At 55.1% G+C, this 23967-nt stretch overlaps 3 protein-coding genes across 3 annotated transcripts; all 3 read left to right on the top strand.

Annotated features, from left to right (window-relative positions):
* Positions 1–752: 752 nt before the first annotated feature.
* NCLIV_022040 (putative mitochondrial carrier domain-containing protein) lies at positions 753–4908 on the top strand (the record flags this gene model as incomplete). The annotated part of the gene is made up of 6 exons (XM_003882398.1): positions 753–925; positions 1401–1797; positions 2340–2435; positions 2796–3029; positions 3780–3812; positions 4774–4908. The coding sequence occupies 6 exons, from the start codon at positions 753–755 to the stop codon at positions 4906–4908; spliced, it is 1068 nt and encodes a 355-aa protein (XP_003882447.1).
* Positions 4909–7452: 2544 nt separating this feature from the next.
* NCLIV_022050 (putative mitochondrial carrier domain-containing protein) lies at positions 7453–10581 on the top strand (the record flags this gene model as incomplete). Its single annotated transcript, XM_003882399.1, has 6 exons — positions 7453–7575; positions 8185–8500; positions 8927–8977; positions 9307–9452; positions 9851–9916; positions 10438–10581. 6 exons carry the CDS (start codon positions 7453–7455, stop codon positions 10579–10581), a joined length of 846 nt encoding a protein of 281 aa, XP_003882448.1.
* Positions 10582–16246: 5665 nt separating this feature from the next.
* NCLIV_022060 (conserved hypothetical protein) lies at positions 16247–22895 on the top strand (the record flags this gene model as incomplete). Its single annotated transcript, XM_003882400.1, has 4 exons — positions 16247–16651; positions 17135–17211; positions 17645–17859; positions 18049–22895. 4 exons carry the CDS (start codon positions 16247–16249, stop codon positions 22893–22895), a joined length of 5544 nt encoding a protein of 1847 aa, XP_003882449.1.
* Positions 22896–23967: the final 1072 nt, after the last annotated feature.

Raw genomic sequence — 23967 nt, forward strand, 5'->3', positions numbered from 1 at the left:
TCCTCGCAGTCGCCCCCGGCGCTCTGTCACTCGCCGCCGCACCGTCCGTCTCCCCTTCCCTCAGAACAGCTCCAGCCGTCTTTCCGTTCTCTGTCTTTTTCTTCGTCTTGTGCTTCTTTTGCGGCCTCTCCCGTTTCCGCTCTTGTGTTTTCGCTGGCCGCGCAAGCGCCGGCTGCTTGCAGCCCAGGAGCTGGGGGGGATGAGGAAGCAAGCGAATGCGCCACGGGGGCAGAAGGCGACTCCCGCGTGCGGTCGACCCCGCCAAAAACCGAGAAACCAAAGGGGGAAAAAAAGCGAGTCGGAGCAGACACAAGCGCCCTTGCTTCTTGCGTGGCAGCCGTTGTGACCTGCTGCGTACTGCATCCGCTCGACCTGATCAAAACGAGACTCCAAGGTGAGCACAGATACGCAACGAGCGTTGCATGCGTGGCGTGTGTTCTGCCCACAAATACAGCTGTTCCGGACCCAAGCGGGGACATCCTCGCTGAAGCGAAACAAACAGGTGGTAAGCCACGGCAGTCGGCACACGCTCTTGTTCTGCGTCGCTCTCCGTTTCTGCCGCTCTCGTCTCTCCTTGTGCCACATCGCTTCCTCCGTCTCTTTGTTTTCTCCTCTCTCTCTCCGTTTTTCTCCCCCTCACTGTTTCTCTCTGCGCGTAGCTGTATTCATGTGCGTCGTAGTGCCGCCTGGTGCCTTCACGATTTCTCGCGCGGCGCCCCTCCACGAGCCCGAACTTCCGGCCTTTTCTGCGCATGCCTGTCCCCGCGCCAGTCTCGGCCGTCACCGCCGGAGCGATTCCCACTTACTCCTCCTCCGCGCACGCTTTCCGCGAAATTTGGAGGCTCGAAGGGTGTCGCGGCCTGTGGAAAGGCGTCTCGGCCACGGCTGCGGCGTCTGGTCTCTCCTGGGGCATCTTCCGATATCTGTGAGAGGCTGGTCTGAGCGAGGGCGCGCAAAACACGCAAGCGCACAAGTCGCAGAAAGATACGGAAGGCAGTCTTCGAGCAGGCGGATCGCGAAAAACCGCAGAAAGCGATGGCCAGGAAAGGGCGCCTCGACGGACGCTGGTGGCGAAAGCAGTGGCGGCGAGAAGGGTGCAAAAGGGAGACTCTTTCTTCCTCGAGCTAGACAGGCGCTCTGCAAATAGCTGCTAGACGGGCTGTGTCCGAGATACGGAAAGAAAGGAGGGCTCTCTGCGTGCCTGAAGCGTACCGTGGGCATGCCTCCAAGAAAGGCAGGAAGCTGTGTGTGAAAACGAGCGCTCCGCAGTTCTGTCCTTCTGTTTCCAGCTTCGATGTGTGGAGATACCAACTCGCCTCACTCTCACCCGCGCCGTCTCCGCTCCTGTCGCCGTCGGCGTCCTCTTCTTCGGTTTCTGCGTCGCCTTCTGTTTCTGCCAGTAACCCGACAGTCTCGGCTGTAGCCGGAGCGGCTTCAGCTGCCACGCTGCATGCGCCTGGCCCCCAGGACGCCTCGGGAGCAGAAAGACAAGCAGACGCGGAAAACGTGTTCGTGAGGAGTCCTTTGTGGCGGCGCCATGACAAGAAGGAAGAGGGCGAAATCCATGCGCGTGAAGAAAGGGCGAGACAGCGAGGAGGCAGAGTCGCGTCTGCTCCTCTCGACTCAAAACACGACAATGATCAAGGGAAGGAAACGAGAAAGAACGCGGCCGATACACGGAGCGCGGCGAGCGAGGCAACTCAGGATAGGCAAGGGGATCCGGCGTCAAGGCTCCAAGACGAAAAGCCGTCTTCGGGTGAATCAGAGATGGACAATGTCGCGTTCCGCGCAAATCTTGTAAGCTGGAGCAGGGTCTTCTGGGGGGGGGGGGGGGGTCGGTTTCTTGGTCTCCCCAGTCAGAGCAGAGCACGATGTCCGTCAGAGGCGGTTTTTATTTCCCCTTGCACTCGTTCGCTTCTTTTTCGTGGAGCTTGTCTTTTTTCTGGCCTCTGCGTCGCGTTCGCCTCGCCCTCAAAATCGCCCGTCTGTGGCGCGCATGCGCGAGAGCGGTCCCAGAGACGCTTGATCCGATTTCGGTCTCGCCTTTGTTTCCCGCTCGTTTCCCTGGCTTCTTCAAATCACTTCTCGGCGCAGTGACCGTCCGTGGCTCTACGGTGTCCGTGCGCCTGTCAGTTTGCTTCTTTTCCGCGCCATGTGGAGACCTTGCGTGTGCGTGTCTGGGTGTCGACTGCGTGGCCTTTGAGTCCGAAGCAGCAATTCACTTCGCCCCTGGAAGGGCCGTGTCCACTGTACAGACTGCTCGAGGGGGGTTGCATGCACCGAGCTCCGCCTTCCAGCGTTTACGTTTCCTCGTGCGCCGTGTGTGGACATGCGCTCAGGCTGCCAGCGTCGTTGCCGGCTTTTTCTCGACAGTCATCACTCACCCCCTATGGCTGGTGAAGGCCCGCATGGAGATGCAGGCCTACGAAACGCTGGTGCGACTGAAGAGACAGTGAGGCGCAGAGAAAGCGAGGGAAGAAACAGCAGAGAAAGCGACGGAAGGACAAGGGGGAAGAAGACGGAGAAAGCGAGGGAAGAAGAAGGGGGAAGGAGAAAGAGAGGAATGCCGGTCACAGAAAGAGGCGCCGGCGAGGAGAATCCCCCGCGAGGAGGCAGAGAAGAAGAGCGAAGAGGGCGCAGGGCGGGAGAAGCAGAAAAGGGTGTGAAGAAACAGGAGAGAACTCGGGAGAAGGGAGACCGCAGAACGCAGTTGAGGAATGGAAGAGAGTTGTTTTTGGTGTCTCCGAGCGAGGTCAGTTGGCGTGGCGCTGTCTCTTTTGCTTTCTTCTGTTCAGGGAAGAGCGGAATGGCCCCACTACAGAAACCCCGTCGACTGCCTGCTGAGCATCCGCCGCAGTGGAGGTTTCTCGGCACTCTACGCAGGCCTGGGGCCTGCCGTGATGCTGGTGCCGCATGCAGCCGTGCAAATCCTCGTTTACGAGGAGATGAAGAAGCGTGCAGAGCAGAAAGACAGGCAAGTCGTGCATGCACAAATGCCTCCTCTTCGCCGGTGTCGTCGGTCTTTTCAGGTTCAAGAAAACTTGAAAGGCAAATTCAGAACGCCCCGCAAGGGCGTGGGAACCTCGGAAATCTGACCCTTCATCCCTGTCACTACAGGCAGAGACCAGACCTGCGGAACAGGCACAACAAAGGACTCTCGGCTCCGGTTCACTCCACGAGCCGCGCCTCACACGAAGTGGACAAGACAGGTTGTATATACATACATACACCTATATACATGTGTACCTTTTCGGCCGCATCGATCAATTTATCTATCTATCTGTTGATTGATTGTCTATCTACTATTGATTTGTCTATCTATGGTGTGTGTGTTGGTTTTGTTCGGGGCTGTTCGCATGCAGTTATGGGACCATGCGTGACGTACAGGCAAGGCTGGTTCTGCACAAGTTCCTTCCCACATGCGTCTGTGCATGCGTGCATGCTTTTACACTTGCGTGCATGTCCTACCCGTACGTGGATACCGATGTACATGTGCACGGGTGTGCAAGTCGAGATGCCTGGGGGTTGACCGTGCACGGGAAACGAGCAAGGCCTCTCTGGCACCTGACACGTGTACAGACGGGTTACTTTGGTTTGTACTTTTTCGCGGACGCATGCGCATTTAAGTCGAGACTCGCATGCAGCCCGCAGACTCGCTCTGTGGCATTCTTTTTTCCCCCTCTGCCTTACCCCCTATTGGCCGCCCGTGCAGAGACAAGGACGAGGACCGGCCGTTCCACTACGGCGTTAAACCCTTTGTGTGGGGTGCTGTCTCCAAGTGCATCGCCATCACTGCAACGTACCCTCTCCAGGTGAGGTGGAAATGCAAAAGGCGCTCTCAGGTTCTGTTTTCGTCGCTGTTCCTCTGGACTGCATGCACACCAATTCTCGCCTGCGCCCACACACACAGACACACATGTATTCCTTTTTCATGCAGATCTCATATATATATGCGTATATGTAGATGTTTGCGTGTAGGAATCACGCAGGTTAAAAAATAGGTTTTGTCTGCTGTTCAGGTACACACGGGCGTGCACAGGTGCGCGGATGTCGACACATGCTCCTGTCCTCGCCTCTGGGCGTCTGTGAAGCTGTGTGTGTCCTTGATTTGCCTAACCGGCGCTTTCCGTTCTGCGGCCCTTGCGAGAACGCATGGAAGCGCTAGAGACCAAAGCGAGCGAAGATTTTCCCACACTGCATGCGTTGCACACTCCTCTCAGGTTCTGCGCGCCAGGCAGCAAGTCGCCAACACGCCGTACAGCGGAAAAAATTTCCTTCAAATTGCTTACGTACGATTTCCTGTATCTGCACAGAAGAGGCTCTTCAAGGCAGCACTGCAATTTGTTCAAGATGTTTATCTCTATCGCTATCTATCTTCATGTAGTCATATGCCTGCCACATATATTAGCACATCGATATAGATACATATTTATTCTGCTTTTTTCGATCGCCTCTGTCGACCTCCAGAACTGTTTTTCCTCTGTCGACGTAGCTGTGTGAGTAGAAGGTGCATGCATCATTTTTTGTCCGTGTATGCACAAATTGGGATTCTCGCGCAGAGTGAAGTTGGAATTCTCGAGGAGCGAGACTCCGGCAAGCATCGAAGCAGAAAAGCGGTGTCTCTGAAGAGGAAAGAGGGGAGGAGAAAACGAAGTTTCTTGTCAAAAGGCTCTCTACAGAAGGAAGAAGGGAGTAAAGACAAGTTCTTTGTCGCGTGTTGGACAGGCGAACTTTTGCCCGTGTGAGGATGCATGCGCTTTTCTCTGCTTGCAGTTCATGCTCCGCAAGGAAGGTTTTCCTTCGCTCTTTGGCGGCTACTTGGTGCATCTCCAGCGGGCGTGTTTGCAGAACGGAATTATGTTTCTCATTTTCGAGCAACTTGTCGGCTCTTTGCAGCCGCGCGGATGAGAAAAGAATTTTTTTCCACACTCTCGGAAAGGCTCACAAATCCAAGCGTGTTTTTGTATGTATATATATGTATGCATCGACAGCCGTCTACATGCTTATATATATATATATATATATATATATTCATATATGCATATCTATATCTATATATATCTATATATATATATATATATATATAGATATACATATGCACATGAGTGAATGAAAATAGAATCGAGTGTACGGTGGTTCCTCGCGATGTGTGGAGATGCGCTCATGTAGATATCTGGGTTTCTGGAGTCATGGCGAGCTGCGTAGCGTTCCGTAGGTTTGCAGCGGTCGATGGTTTTCCGGGGAACCGCCTTGAGCGTTTTTTAGAATCTCAGCCCAGCGTGTGACTGCATCGAAACCAAAGGTGATTTCGTGACGCCGAGGCTACGCTGCTGGTCGGCTGAGGCAGAAAAAGACGAAAAGGTCGTTACAGGAGCTTTGTCTTCCGATGTTCCACGAGAAGCCAAGAATCGTGGGGCGAGCGCTCCCACTGAGCCTCCTGGCGTTTTCCGGAGACTCGTGGACAGGCCGGAGAAACGGGGCTGGAGCGGGGGGTGTCGCCGGCTGAATTGCGAGGAAGCGAATCTGCGCGTAAACCTCGAGCAACGGGGAGATTCGTTGGTGCGCGGTTTGACAAAAACGTTGAGAGTTCCCGGCGCTGGACACGAACGCTTCACGGAAAAGTAGGCAGAAAGGAGCCGATCGCGCACACATCGGTTGGCGTACTCCACACATTTTAAAGAGGAGAACAAGACACACGCAGACACCAGACTCCACGCATGCAAGAGGCTGTGCATGCAGTCGGCGGCACGATGCGAGCCTCGGGCCTCGAGGAACAGAAAACAGCAACTCTACCGCTCTGCGACGTACTTTTCCCAACACTTTTCCGCTTCCGAGTTTGCACGCGACACTTCGACTCACCTTTACATTGACGCATATATGAATCTATACGGATGTGTATGCACATAGAACGATGCAGGTAGAGATCTAGATAGCTATATACATAGATAGTCATATGTATATGATCCAGGCACCGCTACATACGGATGTGCACATGCGTACCGCAGATGTGCAAGGGGAGGGGGGGGGCTCGAGTGCATACACTCCGCATATCTCTGTTTATCTCTATCTGTACATATATATATATTAGTTATTTATGTACGAATTGGCATTGGCAAATAGGAACGCTCTGTGCATCTCGTGCATCTTTCTGGATGTTTTTTGTGAGTCTGCGAGACCACAGTGTGAACGTGTTCCACGTACCTGCGGAGAATGAAGTCTGTGGCAGCGAACGTAGGGAATTTTCCCTTGATGTTAGAGGGGATGTGTCCTCAACCTTCGGTGAGTATGTGGAGAAAGCGATCTTTCGCGGCAATGCTCTTCTCCCCTCGTCTTGGCAACTGCAAAGAAGCTCCAAAGGAAACGCGAGACCTGCACGAGTCAAAGCGCCACGTCACATGCACAGACGCTGTTTGTGTCTCTTTCAGAATATAGGCCGGCGGGAGGGGACGGCGTGCCAGGCGGAAAAGGTGTTTCCCACTGCGAATAAGAACTTTTTCTGGAGGAAAAAACGTGCATTGCCGTGTCTTTCAAGAATACATTGCTCCGACTTTTTGCTACCTTTCCCGACTTTTCTGGCAATTGATCTCTCGGCTCTCCTGGGCTTCTGTGCGGTCCGTGACGTCGCGCGAGACTGGTGACACCGGAAGAGTTTCGTGGTGATTTCTCGTACACAAAGCCAGCAAAAGAAGTCTTTTTTCTTTCGAGCGAGAGAACAAGCAACCCAACCTGCACGGTGTGGATGCCGCGCATGAATCGCTTTCAATGCGTTGGTGCACGTTTCTGTAGCTGAAAGACCGTCTCACCCCAAAAGCGCGAAGCCGAGAGACACGAACTAGCACACAAGGCTCTGTCTGGTGCTTCTGTGTGTTTTTTGTGAGCGGGATCCGTTTCCATTTTTCCTTTCTCTCCTTCCCTCGCGTGTGCCGAGCCAGTCTCTGTCCTTTGGTCCTTCCGTGCGGCGACGAGGAAACAAACAGGCTGGTGCGTGTGCGAGAGAAAGAAAGAGACTAGAGAGACGAAAGCGTCATCTCATGTTTCCCTTGAACGTCTGTCGATTTCCCTATGTCCAGTGTCTCCTCTTCTCCCTTTCGACTTCTGTGCTGGCTCGTCTTTCGAGTTTTCCAGTTTTCTCTCCTTTTTGTGCGTCTCGCCGAGTGTCTTCGCACCTTCCCTCCCCACTGTGTTCCATAAAGGCCCTCCTCTCTCTTTCCTCTTTTCCTCTCTTCTTCTTTCGTTCTCCCTGAACGAAGTCGCGCGCCTCTCCTCGTGTGTCGAAAAGTCGCCGTTTCGGCTTCTCTCCTGCGCCGTGTGTCTTCTTCACGGCGTTTCCTCGTTCTTTCGCTCCACAGAAAGCCGCCTGCCTCGTCTCCTCTTTCCCGCCTGTCCTTTCCTCTCTTCTTCCGCCTCTCCTTTTCGCTCTTCTTCCGCCTGTCTTTTTCTCTCTTTCTCGCCATGCCGACAAGCGCAGAAGGAAGCGCGGCGACCCAGCCAGGCGCCGCGGCCTATGCGTCGATGAAGGTGCCGGAACTCAAGGATCTCCTCAGCCAGAGAGGACTGCCTACCACAGGAAAAAAGGTACTTCTCTCCTGCATTCGTCGCCCCGTGAAAACCCTTTCCCTCGTCCTCTTTCTCTCGACGCCCATAAATGCATATATATATATATATATATATATATATAGATAGATAGATAGATAGATAGATAGATATAGGGTTGTACAGTTATTATGACCGGTATATGCGTATATGTGCATGCATTTGTAAATACATGCACGTATGCGGTAGTCTCGCGCGAAAGATTTGGAGAGGCCGGCTGTCGGGCGTAAGAAAGACAAGAGAAGTCGCTGAGATGGCGCCACGTTCAGTTTCCCTCGACAGAGCAGAGGGAAGGCGTTTGTAAACATCAGCAGTCGTCTACACGTCTATCTATCCATCTCACCTACTGCCTGTATCTCTCTATCTTTACCTCTCTATCTTTTTCTATACCGATATCTCTCTCTTTCCATCTCCACCTATATCTCGCTATCTCTCTCTCCTTCTCTCCAACTCTATCTGTCTATGTCTATCTCTCTCTTTCGCTCCATCACTCCGTACCTGCCTCGCTGCCTCAAGTCCCGTGTGTATGTGTATCGCGGTGCGCAGTGTGTTTAGCAGACTGTGACGGTGTTTTTTCCCTGGTTTCTTCAGACCGATTTGGTTGACCGGTTGCTCCAGGCGGACGCTTCCGCGGAGAAGGACACCCTGGCTGAGTCCTCTCTGCTTTCCTCCGCGCCTCTCCTTGAGGCGGATGCGCATGCCGCCGGCGAGCTCGAACTCGACGCGTCCTTCGCGGCCAAAGAAGGCGCCTTCCTCGAGGGCCTTCCTGCGGAGACAGGCTCGCCTGCGCTCAATCTGGACTCTTCGGCGAGTTCGGCCAAGTCCCCCGCCTTCACGCTGCCTGCAGGGACAGGCGCCGCCGAGAAGGCCGCAGCGCAGTCGCGAGCTTCCGCAGCGATCAAAATCAGTAAGACGGGAGAGAAGGAGAGGAGAGAAGGAAACCATGCGGACAGGAAGAGAAGAGGCAAAAGAGGAAGAGAAGACGGAGGTTACAGAGAGAAAAGGGAGGCACAGGAGTGGGCGATAAAGCAAGGAGAGAGCGGGATGAGGCCTTGGTGGAAAGGATGAGAGAGACTGTGTAGAGGAAAGGTGCCTGGAGAGTACAGATTCGAAGCTAGAAGCTGGCATCCGTGAGTGGGCCAGGACACAGAGGCAAACGGACAAAAAATCCTTCACCTGGACAGGAGGCGAGAGACAGTTGGAAAACACGGATGTGTGCCTGCGCCCTGTGGGGCAGCAGACATTCCGGTTTCTGTAGCAGCTTTTTTCTGTCTTTCCTGAAAAGACGTGAACACACGCAAGCCGCTGTCTCTTCTCTTGCCGCGATTCTCAGCGCAATCGATGACGGAGGAAGAACGCCGGGCTCTTCGGAAAGCCAAGTTTGGTGAGTTCTGGAGATGTTTTCAAATCTCGTTCTTCTTTCGCCGCGGAGCCGCCTCAGGGACACAGCTATTACGCAGACACCTTCCACATATATATATATATATATACGTATGGACATGCACATAGTCATGAGCCGTACATATATATATATATATATATATATATTTATTTACGGAGCGGTGAGACGTGGCGTGGAGATGCGAGCCTTCCTAGGCCGCTCTGTGAGGGTGGTCGGTGGCCGTGTCGAGGGGTGTTTGATTGCAGGTCTGAATGCGTGTGCAAACTCGACGTTTTGTTATTGAGATGCTTGCGGTTCACCTTGTGTGACAGGCACTAAGACGGACGACGAGAAGAAGCTCGACCGTGCACGGCGCTTCGGCCTCTCCGTCCCTGAACTCGAAGAAGAGAAGAAGCGCTTGAGAGCTGAGCGCTTCGGGAGCGCTCCAGCAGCGAAGACCAGTAGCATCGAGAGTCTGGTGAGAAGGAATACGGGGAAGAGCGCTTGCTTACTGCCTTTCTAGGTTGCATAATCGTTGTAGAAGATAGGATGCCCCTTTCTGTGCCCATGTAGGGGCAAGGGCAGTCGTGCTACACTCCATCTCTGTATAAGGAGGGATCCGAGAAAGGACTGGAAACGAACAGCAGACGTTTCGGTGTTCTTCATACGCCGACATTTGTCGCTCTGTGTGCCTGTCCATAGTCGCATGCATGCACTGGTATATATATATATATATCTGGGTTGGTTTATCGGCATGGGGTTTTGTGTTTATGGGTCTGTATGTGCGTGCACGTATACATGCGGCATGTACAGGATTGATGGGAAACCTCCGCCGGCTTCATCTGTCCGTCTCTCTGTCTTGTCACTTGCCTGCAGCCGGTGGACAAACTGGAAGAAGAGAGAAGAAGAAAGCGGGCCGAACGGTTCGGCATTGTCAGTGAGGTAAGAAGCGCGCCCGTGCCTCTCTCGGGTGTACGTACGCCGTACGTAGCTGTCCGAGGCCTAGGAGACGTCCTAGACCTGGCGTCAGGCTGTTTGCAGCAGGTTTGCATGCATGCGTCCGTCGTTTTATCTTTTTTTGTCGTACGTTTTTCGGCATAGAGAGACTGAGAGACAGGTATGTGGATGGACAGTTGCCTCTTTGTGTAACTGTTCAAAAACGCATATACAAATATATATACACCTGTTCATACATGTATAGATATATTGAGGGAGATACAGATACATATGGACGTATATAAATATACTCGTGTCAGTACAGAAACGAGGTCTCGTCTGTAGGGGATCTTAATTGCGGTGGTAGAACTTGAGCACGGGGTCTGTCTGCTCCTTCTGCGCGGTCTGTTTGCACTTTCTACTTGCCGTTGGGCCGCTTCCTTCCGTCGTTTTCCGTGTTGCTCTTCGTTTCTCCCTTCTCGTTTCCACTCCCGGGTTTTCATTTCTCGCTTCGTGTCTCCTCGCAGGAAGACAAGAAGCGCAAACGGGCCGAGCGCTTTGGTGTGACGACTGAAGAGGAGAAGCTGGCCAAGCGTCTCCAGAGGTTTTCGAGCCCAACTAGCGGTTCCGCCTCGTCGCCGGCGCCGCCCGTGAAGGTTACCGGCGCGTGAGGGGGCGTGAGCGCTCGAGGAGTCGCGGGGTCAGTTTGCTTCCCTTCTCAGCGAAGAAAAGAATAACGCGACCTTGCACTCTGTATGAGTAGACTTTCCGGGTGGCAGGCGTGGGAGGGTCAGGAACGTTTTCTTGTGTCTCGAAAAAAGGAGAGACGCCGCGAGCTCGGGTATGGAAGCTTCGCGCGGATGCACGCGAGAGACAGGAGACAGAGAGGCCGCATGCGCGCTCTTCTTTTCAAGAGGAAGTCACAAGCGGTTGAGAGAAGGGAACGAGGGTGAAACGGGTCTTTCTGTGGACCACAACACCTCTCCCCCCGGCGAGCCGTTAATCGTATTTTTTGTCGAATGGAAAGGTGCGCAACGCGACAGCAGAACGGAGGACAGATGCTTTTGGCGGAGGGGCTGCAAGGGAGACAGCGGTAACTTTTTCCCGTCGAAGACTCTGACCACCTGCGTCAGGGGGGGTGCGCTGGAACGATCTCAACGGAGGGTTTTTCAAGTTTTGCCGGAGAGAATCCATGATCGAGGGGGTGCACTGGCCAGGAGTCGGCAGTCTTGGAGAGACGCAAGTCGAGCAGACAAGAAGGAAACGAGGCGAGTGCGTGTGTGGAGGAGGCCATTGAAGAACACACAGGAACCGAAGGTGCGGGCTCGCTAAAGAAAAAACATCTAGAAAAAACGAGGCCGTGTCGTCGGCGTGGAATCTTCTTAGCCAGAGAAAAGTGGGAGAATGGCGAGAGGGAGAAAGACAGAGACGGGGGAATGTGGTGAGGCAGAGAAAACAGGCGACTCTTCGCTGGTGGATGCTTGGCTGTCAGGCAAATCCCCACCTCACTGGCCTCTTCCATCTTCGTATCGTGATTTACGTACAAATCTTCATTTCTATATCGATGCATATTTGTATGTGAGTAGGTAAATGCTTTCATGCGTGGAGAATGGTGTGACAAAAACAGATGTTAATGCAGCAAGAACTACTAAACGAATATTTCCGTGAAGGCACGTTGTGTCCCTAGAGACAGACGGGGCGCGTTTTCGTTTCTCTGTCGTTCGTCGTTGCTGTATCTCGATCTCTTTATTTGTGTGCAAGAGTCAGAGGGGGGAAAGTGCGTTGGCCGCTGCATGCCGCGGCTTCATCTTTCGGGTTCTCTCCATGTATTTTCAATTCTCCTTCCGTGTTCTCTGCCGCCCGCGTTGCGCTTCCTCCTCTTCCTCGTGATTTAAGCTTTCTCTGTTGTCGGGCTTTTCTCTGTACTGTGTTTCTTTGTTGCTGTCTTCCTCCTTTTCTGTTTTTCTCTGTTTCCGGTCGTCCGATGCAGCGCCTTCCTGGATCTTTTCCCATTCTTCTGTTTTCTCGAGCTGTCGCTCGTAGGTTGCCTCTAAGCGCGACCGCCGGGTGTTCCATCCCCAGAGTTTCCTTTCCCCTTTTTGTCTCCGTTGCCTGTCCCTGGGCGACTCGTCGCTGGTTTACAGGTACATCCCCGTTTATGTGTCCGCGCGTAGCAACCGCGGCGCGTGCGTACCTGGAGACGTCTGTGTGCTGGTTTACCAGAGAGGCGCTCTTCTCACTTCTCCTTTGGAGTTTTGTGCTTTTTCCTCGAAACATGCTTTCGGGAGAAGAGAGAACGGAAATCCTCGAGAGGGTGTTTTCAGCGCTCATCTAGGTCGGCTTATCCTACAACGGAGTGTGTCCGTGCTCATCTCCACGAATCTGCCTCTCCAAATCTATAAAAGTATACATTTGCATCTACGTGAGAATGTAAGTGAATGCATATATCCGTATGTATCTACATGCAAAAAGGAGACGGGATGAGGTCGAGAGGTTGATTGAGGAAGGAGGGACAGCTCCTTTAAGGGGGAAAACGAAGAGCATCCAACTTTTTTAGCAGCGAAAAAAAAACAAGGGCGGGCGTTTACGCTCGCATTCTCGTGACTCGAGGTAAGGAGCAATGCGTCTGTAGACCTTTTTTCCTTCGTTTTTCTCGTCGCGGGGTGCTCCACTCTACCCTCTTCTCGTTTGTAGCGAGTCAGACAGTTCCACTTTTTCGCGTTTCGACGTCCCCTCGAAAGCTGTTTCGCTCGAGCTTCCAGCGGTGCTTGCGGGCCTTTTCGAGATCCCGATTTGTGCGACGAGTAGGTAAACATGCGTGGTCCTTCGAGCTCTGTGCATTCTACACCTTACGCAAGTTGGGCGTATCATCCCCCCCCCCCCCCCACAAGTGGAGACGCCACTCTGATTTCCACATGTTTTTTGGACATGCAAGCAAATAGTCCAGTACAGCGTCAGGGCCCACATACTGACGCATCCATCTGCCCGATGTCTATCTACGTCTATACGTATGTATCTATATATATCTCTCTAGATATATATATATATATATATATATATATTATATATGTAGATATTTCTGTGGTGGTGGAGCATGTGCATGAAACGTAGATTGTAGCGTACTTCTAAATCTATATGCATATATATATATATAGGAACATAGGTGTAAGCACGTTGATGTGAGTGCACGTGGAAAGTGTTTCGTGTCGGGTCTCGGGAGGCGTGTAGAAGACTGCCGTGGAGAAGGGGAGTAGCGGATGCATGCAGATTTCGTCTGTTGCATGTGCATTGAGGCGAAGAAGGGGAGAAGAAAGGGGAACGCGGCTGTGGATTGGAGTGTAAGGAGAGCTGAAGCAAAACAGAAAACGAGAGGAAGCGAGTCTCCGTAGACACTCGAAAGGAACGCGAATGGAAGGGTTGGGCACCACAGAGGCGAAGAGGTCTGAAAGAGAGGCGGATGGTGGGGCTGAGTAACGAGAAGAAAGCAAGGAGCATGCAGCTAAGAGACCAGTCGGAGCTCATAGATTTTTGGGATCCTCGGCCGCACGCGGTTTTGAGCGACTATCCGTGAAAAAACCGACGCGAGAGAAGGCGAAGAGGGAGACAGAGACGTAGAGACAGCAAACAGTTCTCCCACCGTACTCGGTAGTAGTGAGGAGAAGAAAAAAGAGAGCAAAAGAACTTTCAGGGATGAGCAGGCCGGAGAGAATCGTGTGGTTGGAAACGCGAGATAAGAGGTGAAGAGATTTGTGAAAACAGAAGCGATGCAGTGTACCGGACGAAATAGTTTTGTTTTCGTTGGCGCGTCCCCGAACGAAAACGTTTTTCATTTTTACTTGGCAAACTCCTCTCTTGCTTCGTTGCCTTTCCATTGTTGAAATGAAACAAGTCGTTGCCGCCTTGCCTCGCCAGTGTCTCTCATTCCCTCCCGCTCCTGTGGCTTCTCTCTCCCGTCTTTTCTCGCTGTTCGCCAAGCATTTCCACTGTTCGGTTCTGCACAGACGGGTTGGTTGTTCCTTGCTGCCGACCCTGCGGGCGCCCCTGTTCAGCGTCAGAAAGCAACCCAGAAAAATCCCGGCTTGCTCGAATTTCGGAGTCCTCTCGATAGCTGTGAAGTGTCTCAGCGGTCGCTGTTCATCGCTCTGTCTGCTTAGAACAGCTGCGTACCCGCGCATGCATTTTACGCGCATGCATGTCTGTTAAAACCTACACACAACACCTGCTTCGTGCAGGTAAACACCTCGCGTTCATAGATTAATAAACATACGTATGTACTCATCTGTACGTATATTTATACGTGTAGGGAGAGATACAAATACGGGTATTTGGGTGTATATCTTTCCCGGGAACCGAGAAGGCAGACGCTTGGGGCATCCTGGCCGCTTTTCTTCGCCGTCACGATTGGCCTCGAGCACCACTGCGCCTCCACACCGACGCGACGATGCATGCAACGCAGATCTTTGCCTTTCTGGGACATACGAGTTGACGAAACGCACGGCGCAGGGACGCCTGGACAGTTCCCTGGTCGCCTCAATGGCCTTGGATTTCCAAGACAGTTTCTTGTGGATTCGGAAGCAGTATATGAAGACAGAAAAAGTGTGGTTTTCTTCCGGGAAAAAAGCATCATCAGTGAACGAAACGATTGAAAGGGCAAGCGCGCAGCCATCGACTCAGCAGACACTCCCCGTCTGAGAGGCTCTCCTTCAGTCGTGGCATTCTCTTTGTCTCTCTGTGCTGCCATCAACTGTCGTTCGCTCTCGGTTTCTTTCCTGTCGATTGCCGGGAGACCCGCTCGTATCTGCATCTGTCAGTTCAAAAGTCTGCATCTCTCCCCGTTATGTCTACGTGTATCGATGCCTTCCATTCTCTCCACGTCTCTCTAGTGATGGTTAGTGATGGTTAAATATGCTTATATATTTGCATGCATGCATACATATATATGCATATTGGCATATGTATATATATATATGTATATATATATATATATATATATATATATATGTCAGTAAACAGAGATATGCGTTTGTCTGCATCCATCTTTCTTTCGGCCTTGGGACGGCAAAGGGACAACGAGCTACAGTCGTACGCACCGTTTTTTTGCGTGGGGACGATGACTCCATGCATGCAGATTTGTAAATGTTGGCCGATGTGTGTCTGTACGTGGACAGAATTTTGTCGGGGTGCTAGACTCTCTCAGTCGCGCCTAGACAGCCTAGAACGCGGCGAGGCACGCGGCCTCGGGGGTGACCACGATGCCTCCTCGGTCCTCTTTTTTCAAAAAAATCTTTTTTTCCTTCCGTCTCGCTTTTGAAACCTGTTTGTGAAAGAAAGAAAACGGCAACAGCAGCGGCACAAAAGCGCGGCACTCCTGCCGTCTTCGAGCATGCAACAGGGCGCCTTCCATCGCGCATGCAGCTGGGCATTTCTGATGCATGCAACCAAGCCTTCTCTGGAGTATTTTCCCCGCGGTCAATTGACCACTGAATTGGTTCTTTGTTCAGGGGAAAAGGCTTTTTTCCGCGCCCAAATACGGGGAACCTTTCGCCGTTTTCCGCGACATTTGGAGTGAGAAGCCACAGAGACTCCAGGTACACCGGAGTCGCTGCCTCGCCAAGGAGACGAACGCCTTCCAGCGGAGAGGGGAAACCACGGCATTTCCTTTGTCTAAAACTTCTTTTGAACCTTCCCCTTTTTATGAGTTGTCCCTCAACCTCATCGCGCAAGAAAGATGGCCCTGGCGAGAGACGGGGCTGACAATGATGGGTTGTCGGGTGTCGGCAACGCGAGTCCGATAATTCGCGACGAATATTCGCGACGGCCGTTTTCGCCTTCAACCCACCTCCCTCTTTAAAGCACTGGCTGTTATAGGAATACGTGCCGTTTCCTCTTTTTCTAGAGTGTCGAGAGAAACACCACTGCGGTATCTGGACACTGCCCGAGAGGAAAAGAGCTGCGGAATCTAACCGATTTCGCGCTGTTCGCGCTTTGGTAACGCTGGCCTTCCTGCTTCATCTCGTTTACATCTTTTTTCTTCTTCTTCTTCCTCTTTGGCCCGTCTTTCTTCTCGTCCTTACTCGTTCACCTTTTTCTGTTTCGTTTTCCTCCCCTTTCAAATGCCTTCGGAGCCTGTATCGCTCTGCTGCTCGATTCTTCAGAGTCTGATTGTTTCGTCCTCTCTTTCGGCGCGGACGCTCTTCGAGGGTTGGACGGAGGCTGCAGGGGCCAACGCGTGCCTGTGTTCAGCTGCGTCCTGCGACCCGTTTCGAGTCTCGACGAAGACACTTGCCAGTCTCTTTTATTTGCCTTTTTTCCTGTTCTTCACACAACGTTCCTACGATGGCATCTCCTTCCCCCGAGGCTTCATCTCCCTACCCGGAGGCTTCTGTTTCAACTGCTTCTTTTCTGTCTTCGTCTCCTGTCTCTGGCGTGCACGGCCAAGACTTTGTGGCGCTGGTCAGCGGGGGAAAAGACAGCGTCTACTCGATTCGCTTTGCTCTCGCGCTCGGGCACAGACTGCGGGGCGTGGCCTATCTGAGGCCTCCTGCCGCCGTCATCGAAGCCGACAGCTTCATGTACCAGTCTGTGGGGGCGGAGCTCGTGGCAGATATTGCCCGCTGCATGCACGTCCCTCTAGTCGTTCGTACGATAGACGGCAAACCCATCGCTACTGACAGCGTCGGCTACGAAGCCACCCAAGGCGACGAAGTCGAAGACCTCTTCGCCCTCCTCCAAGATGTTAAGGTGAAGACAACTCACGAGACAAAAACTTCCAGGAGTCGGCGACTCACCAATTAAATATACATATATATACATACATATATACATGTACATATATATATATATATATATATACATATATATACATATACATATATATATATATATGTATGTATATATGTATATATACATGCAAGCAGAGGGAAATGTCTCTGTTTGGATCGATTCAGATCGATTCAGATCGATATCTAGATTGATTGTGGTATATTTCTCTAGGTGCCAGTAGATCTTCTCGGAGGGATCTTGCTCTCAGCTCCGTCTTTGTCTCTCTCTCTTGATTTCTCTATGTGTTTGTATATGTACGGAGGAAAGGCTGCTTTTGAGGACACGAGTGAGGACGTTCTCCCTCAGGTGCATTCGATGCCTGGCAGGTGACTGCTCTCTTTGTTTTTTCGACTCGGCTAGTCTGAGACTTTCTTCTTGGTTTCGCTTTTGCCTTGCATGCAGACTCGCTTTCCAGCGGTCACGGCCGTCAGCGCTGGCGCGATTCTCTCGGATTATCAGAGGCAGCGCGTCGAGAATGTGTAGGTAGAAGGTGTTTTCGGTTCTGAAACGGTTGGAAGCAAAAAGGCAGAGAAGGCGGGGAAGAGGAGACGCCAGAGACCTTAGGGACACGCGCAGCAGAAAGGGCCGAAAGCGCAAGACCATCGACGAGGGGCGAGAAAGCAGGGGCTTTTTACGGTTTGGAGAGGCCGCCTTCGAGGGCGCGTCACGTTTCGGAGAATCGTTCGACGAACCCGAGCTTTGCGTGCGAGAAGAAAGGTGAAACGAGCAAAGACTACATCGCAGAGGAGAAGGGGGCGAGAACACGTGAATCCCCACAGGATGGACGGGGAGGAATCGTTTGTAGGCGCTGCGTTCGTCTGCGCGTCGAATGTGCGCCTTGCGTCTTTCCGCGAAGGCAGTTCCCAGCCCCGTTCCTGGCCTTTCTCTGTCTCTGTTCTCTCGTTTTCGCAGCTGCAGGCGCCTGCAGCTGCAGCCTTTCTTCTTCCTATGGCACCGCGCCCAGAGCCCGCTGCTGCACGAGATGGCAGCCTGGGGCCTCGACGCCGTGCTCGTCAAGACTGCCGCGTGGGGGCTGAACGCCCAACATCTCGGAGAGACGATTGGAGCTCTGGCCAAGTCCTTTGGCAAAATGGAAAAGGAGTTCGGCTTCCACTCGTGTGGAGAAGGTAGGTTCGAGGCCGCGGAAGCGGCGGCTGTTCACGACGCCCAGAGCCTGCAAGAAAAACCGACAGGAGACACCCGGGGACGCCTTCTCGAGACACACGCACCTAGGGGCTTTCGTTGGAGCGGCGCACGCGGTTTCCGGGTTTTGTCGCGTGACCCCCTCCTTTTCCTTTTTTCTGTCTTCTCGCCAGGTGGAGAATACGAAACGGTCGTGGTGGATTGTCCCCTTTTCGAGGACGCCCTCCTCATCGACCGCTGGAGACTCGTCGTCCACTCCCCCGACGCCTTCGCGCCTGTCCTTCTTCTCCAAGCACAGACGTGGCAAAGAGCAGCCAAGCGAGGGCGAAGCTCGGCCGACTCGGTCGGAGCCCAAGCGCAAGAGAGCGTGGCGAGCGAGAACGGCTTCGACGGGGGCTCTGCGCTGGAACGCGAAGAGAGACCACGACAAAGGCAGAACGCCTTTGCGTTGCCTGCTCGGGCAGCAGCCGAAGCAGCCAAACTCGCAGCCGACAAAGCGCGCAGAGAGGAGAAAGATGGGGAGAGCACAGACTCCGCTGAAGACGACAAAGGAGAGCGCGGAGATCGCAACAGCCACGCGGAGACGTTTGAAGGTGGCGCTCCAGGTGCAAAAGGAAGCGTCTTAACGGAGACAGAACGGTGGCCGCTCTCACGTGATTCCGGCAGGAATGGCCTTCCTCCCTGCGCCTGTCGCCCCGGCTTCGCCTCGGGGTCTTCGTGTCCGGCGTGTGCCTTTCTGGAAGATCTGACTGCCCTCAAGTTCTATCTCTCTGCCGCGTCTCCGCAACGCCTCGCACGCTGGAGCTGTCGGTACACGCGCGCGGCTGCTCAGCTCGCCTCGCTTTCTTCGCGACACGCAGCCGCCTCTTCGTCTGCACGTGCCTCCCTCCAAGGGCCCTGTCTCCCCCAGTCTCCGCCGGACGGTCTCCGTGGCGAGCAGCGGGCGACGCGGCAGCCCGCGCCCCATCCTCGGAACGAGGCCCAGGGGACGATAGCTGTCGACGCCGGAGAGAGAAGGCCTGTCAGGTATCGCGTCACAGCGGAGCGCAGCGGCCAGCGCGTCCTTTTGCATGCAGTTCTGGTTCTCGGCGAAGACGCAAAGACGGCAGAGCCTGCCGTGAGGAACGGCGCGACGCGTCACGGCGACTGCACGGTGAGCAGCCTGCCCCGCGTCCGCTGGTCTTCTCAGGTGGGAACGTCGTCTTTTTTGGAGAAGAGTGGAAACAGTGCATGCGGAAGCGAAGCGTCCGACGGCTTCCTGCAGGAAGAACAAGAGGGAAGCGGCGATCCGGAGAGTGGGCGGGGAAGACGCCTGCGCGGCGTCAGGAAGGCGAAGGACACCTGCGCGGTCGAAGCAACCGCGCCAGCTGACGAGAACGCGGCCGCGAGAGTCCTGCCTTCCCTCATTGTCGGAAGTCTTCGCGATCTGCTGGGAGCAGAGCCTCTGGGGTGGGACGCGTGTCGCCACGAGGACACAGGAAAGACGCTGCCGGAGAGAAAGGCGACAGCGAACCCGGGAAAGGTGCTGCCTGTTGCTCACCTGCTTTGCGTTGCGTTCTCGCCACTCCTGGGGAATCCTTCGGAGACGTACTCCTGCCTGTCTGAAACCCCGACCGGAGATTCAGCGACGCTTTGCCCTTCGCTCGCTCGCCAGCCTGGGCGAGAAGGAACCAGAGACGAACTCGAAGAACTCACGGGAGTGCGAACTTGCGGAACCGCGTGTGTTTCCACACCTTCGGATCCATATCCTACGTCTTCTCCTTCGTCGCCTTCCTCTGCGGCTGGCAGTTTTTCAGGAGAGCTGTTGGACGCCCGCAGGCTTGTCGAGGAGGTTCTGCTGGCGCTGCAAGGCTCGGCAGGTCATCCTTTTCCAGTCACGACTCTCTGCGTCCCCGCTGTGCCTGTCTCGCGAGGTCAGGAGACGGTTCCTTTGCTTCGTCTCGCGCTGGAACTCGACGAAGGCGCGCGAAACGACGAGAGCGAAAGGGGACAGCGTCTGTCTCCTGGCGCGCCTTCACTGCTCGCGGGCGAGGGCGGGGAAACAAGGGAAGGGCGGTTCTTTTTCTCTCCGTCCTTCTTCCTGCCTGAGGCGAGCCGGAGGTTTAAAGAGCCCTTTGCGACGCGCTCTCTGAACTTGTGGGTACCGCCGCTCACTGTCCTCCCGACGATGCCTCCGCCGCTGAGAACGGCGGATCCTTCGCTGGGCGAGAGGCGCCAGCGCGAGGAGTTGGAAGCAGGCGACTGCGACGCGGGCCGCGAGAGGCACAAAGCGAGACCGCAGGAAAGAGAAACGCGCACGCCTGGCTGTTCGTTTTCTCTCGCCAGCACTTTGTGCCAGGCTGCCACGTACACCCGTCACGAGCACCTCTGGGAGGTCTACCGAGACACGGAAATGGGCGACGCGGGGGACGAAACGCGAAACGCTTCGACTTTGTGCTGCGAATCTCAGCGGGGGCCAGGGAGGGATGGACCTCAACGCCCACTGGCCGTTTCCTCCCCCTCCACCGCCCGCCACTCATCTTCCACGCCTTCAGCCCGGCGTGCGCCTTCAGTGACTGGCCCGACGTCTCCAGCGTCACCGCGCGTTCGCTGCGTCGCGTCGACCTCTCTGCCGTACTCTGAAATCCTTCTTGGAGGCGTGTGTGGACATCTTCCGCACTCAGGTCTTCTGCCGCTTTCCTCTGCGTGTTCAGTGCCTGTGGGCGCCTCCGAGTCGCCTGACTCGCCTGTGGCTTTCGACCGGGACAGAACGCGAGCAGGCGAAGTTGCGGTACGCGCAGAGACGCGTCATAAGGCAGAGTGGTCCAAGACATCACCAGACGATGCGACGAAAGATGAGACGAAAGAAGAGCTAGAGACAGGAGGCGTGAACGCGGACATCGACGAGCGCCTGCCGTCTCGGGAAGGCCTCGATCTCGCTCTGGAAGTCGCCGCAGCGGCTCGGAACCTTCTGCACACTGCCCGACTCGCCGGGGCGGAACCTGGGAAGCCGCAGGAGGCGGGCGACGAGGGAGAAGACGATAGCGAGAGCGACGAGGAGCTAGCGAGCGTGGAGCAGAAACGAGGGAGCGAGCGACAGAGTGGAGACTGGGAGCATTTGACATCCCCGTTGCCAGCGCCCCCGCCTTTGGTGTTTGCCTTTTCGAGCTTGAGGGAGGCGACGCAAGTCTCGCGAGGTCTGGTGGAGAGCCGCCGTCGCGCTTCTCTTTCCGGACGAAAGAACGAAGGAGAGGAAGGCGAGCGCGCGAGAGAGGCCGCAGAACCGCAAACTGAAGCTGGCCCTGGGCAGAAGCGCGACAAAACGACTGGATCGGCTCTAGCGCGACGGTCCGACCTCAGGAGTCTCGCGTCTTCCGCCATCTCGTCGCTGCTCGCGGGCGTTCGCTCCCAGCTTGAAGGCCTCCTCGACCCGCAGTTCTCGCGATCTGCGGAAAGAGACGAGGAGCAAACGACGAGGCAGCGGCACGTTCGAGGCGGAGGCGAGAAGGAAGACGGGACGCACGTCTCGCCCGAGACACCCGCGTGCGCTCTGTGTTCTTCGCAGGACGTAAACCCTTTGGCTGCGCCTGCGTCCTCTGGGTTTGTCCTCTCGTCTCTCCCGTCCTCTTCCTCGCCGTCTTGCTCCCCTCGTTTGCCTTCTCCCTCTTCTCTTCCGTCCAACGTGTTTTGCAGCCGCTGCGTAGGGGCGACGACGCTCGTGGTGCCTGCCCAGGTTGTTTCGGTACAGGGTGGCGGGCACGTCTCGCTCTGGGCGCTCGGCGTTCGCGGGGCAGCGCGCGAGTTTTCTGGGGCCGGAGAAGGGACGCCGGCGGGGCTCTGGAGACGCGACCAACTCCCGCGGAGACAGGCCGGCGCGGGCCCATTTGTTTCTTCGCGGCAGCGGTGCACAGACAGCGCGCAAGACTGCGACGAGGCGGCAACAGGTGATCGCGGAATCGTAAATGCAGCAAAAGGGGAGAGGACGAAAGACCGCCCCAGGGAGGCCTGGAGTCTCTGGGTCTCGGGCGGCAGGGCGGGAGGCAGATGGACGAAGACAGTCGAGGCATCGACGAGATCGGGCGCAGCCGACGACGTGGAGAGTCGAGCTGACAAGTCCGGCGAGCCACCGAGCGAGACGAAGGCGCCTGGACACTGGAACGTCGAAGTGAAGTTCTCAGCTCTTTTAGAAGGCGGAGACGACTCCCCACACTGCACGCGGGAAACGGAGACGGATGCCCGTTCTTCTGGGTATCTCGGGGCGACCTGGGCAGCGGCCGTTGTCACGGCGGCGAGGAAAGTTTCGAGGCAGTCGTTCTGTCTTGACTCGCAAAGCTCCAGGGAGGCAAGCGGCGACAAGGGGCCCAGTGGTGACAAGGAAGAAGAGAACATGGCAACAGAGAGCGAGAGAGACACCCGCAGAGGCAAAATCAACGGCGGCGAGACAGATGAAAAAGACGAAGGAGACAGGAAGGAGACAGTGGGCGAGAACGTTGAAGAATGGCTGTCTGTGCTTATGGGGGGCGTTGTGGACGCCGTCCTCACGCTGGATCGGTGGACGAGGCGAGACCGCCGAGAAGACACCGACTCTGTAGAGAATCAGGGTCAAAATAAAACGTTTGGAAAAGGAAGGCAGGAGGCGAATCCCGACTCAGGCGAATGTCTCTCAGAAGGCGGGAGTCACGCGCCGAATCCTCTCGGCGACGCAGGCTGGTGCGCCTACGTTCTCTACGTTCCTCCCGCTCTTTCTCTCAGTTCCCCGGCCTCGTGGGAAGGCGGCTGCTGGGAAGCGGCCTTTCGTCGGCTTTTTTCCGAAAGGATGGAGAAGTTGCGCGTCAAACCCCGCGATTCCAGCTCTTCTCCGAGAGAGACAGAGCAAGCTGCCTGCGCGGCGGATTCTGAGAAGAGAAACGCCGGCAGTCCACAAGTCTCTGTCGCACTGGTTTTCGTCCCCGTTCTTGGACTCGAGCAGGCAGAGGGGTGCGCGCCAACGGCGGCTCAGGTTGTCATCGTCCGAGACGGAGGGCGTCTCTCCTGTGTGTAGAGAGATACTCCAGGGTCTCGCTCTTCCCTCAAGATGCGACGGCTCGGGCGACGCCCGTGCACGGATTGTGCTGTGTCTCAGACGACGTTTCGACGCCCCTCAACGACAACAAGCCGGCGTTTCGTGCAGCGCTTTCTGCTGTCTCGCCCCCCCACACACACACACTACGCGTCTATGGGTTGGATGTCCGCGGGGTCTCCGTGGGGCGCCTGCTCTCCTGTTTGCATTCTCGTGGTGTTAAACGCCCGCGTGTTCATCGTTTAACTTTGAAGTGGCGAGTCAGACTCTTTGCAGCACAACCGCGCGCGGCCTTGCGAAGAGAGAGACCACCGGCAACTGCGCCCAAGAAAGCTTTCAAAGCCTTTCCGCTTCAGAGAGAAGTCGCGCAACGCATGCAGACTGAGAAATTCCGACTCTCTCGTGTCACTTCTGCCGTGTCTTTCTATCTTCTCATCAGCCACGAGAAAAGAGCTGTCGCGTTGTCTTGAGTGGGGAGCATTTCTACGGTATATCAGACGCAGTTCGCTTCCCTCCACACCACACAGCGCCACGAGGGATTCCACATCGGGGCTCTGAGACTGCGAACAACAGCCTTTCCCCCCCGCCCCCCCCTCCGTTCACAGGGAAGGACTTGGTGGGGCAAGTGCGAAACAAGCAGAGCCGTGTGTTTTGCCTAGCGGTTCTTTTCTCGTCTGCCGGTGACGGTGTGTCGATTCGAAGACTGCCTCTCCTGCTGTCCGATCGAGTTGGTTAAGCAAAATGGTGCGTGGACAGAGGCCCCGAGAGACGCATCCACGCTGTCGCACACGAGAGCGCTTCCCCTCGCAGACACGTGGCGGACACCGCGCGCCTGCGTCCTCAACTTCCGTCTCGAGTTCGAAGCTGTACATCTTCACCAGTCTTCCGCACCAGAACCTTTCTACAGTTGTCTCTTCTACACTCGGCACGCACAACGAACCCCCGGCCTGACCCGCCCGGAGACAGTCCGCCTCGAGCACCCACTGCCTCGCCGGTCGCTTTGCAACGCCTCCTCTCGCAAAATACATCCACTTTTCTAGAGAAACGCTCAGCG

Source organism: Neospora caninum, chromosome VIIa (genome assembly GCF_000208865.1).
Source record: "Neospora caninum Liverpool complete genome, chromosome VIIa".
Lineage (NCBI taxonomy): Eukaryota > Apicomplexa > Conoidasida > Eucoccidiorida > Sarcocystidae > Neospora > Neospora caninum.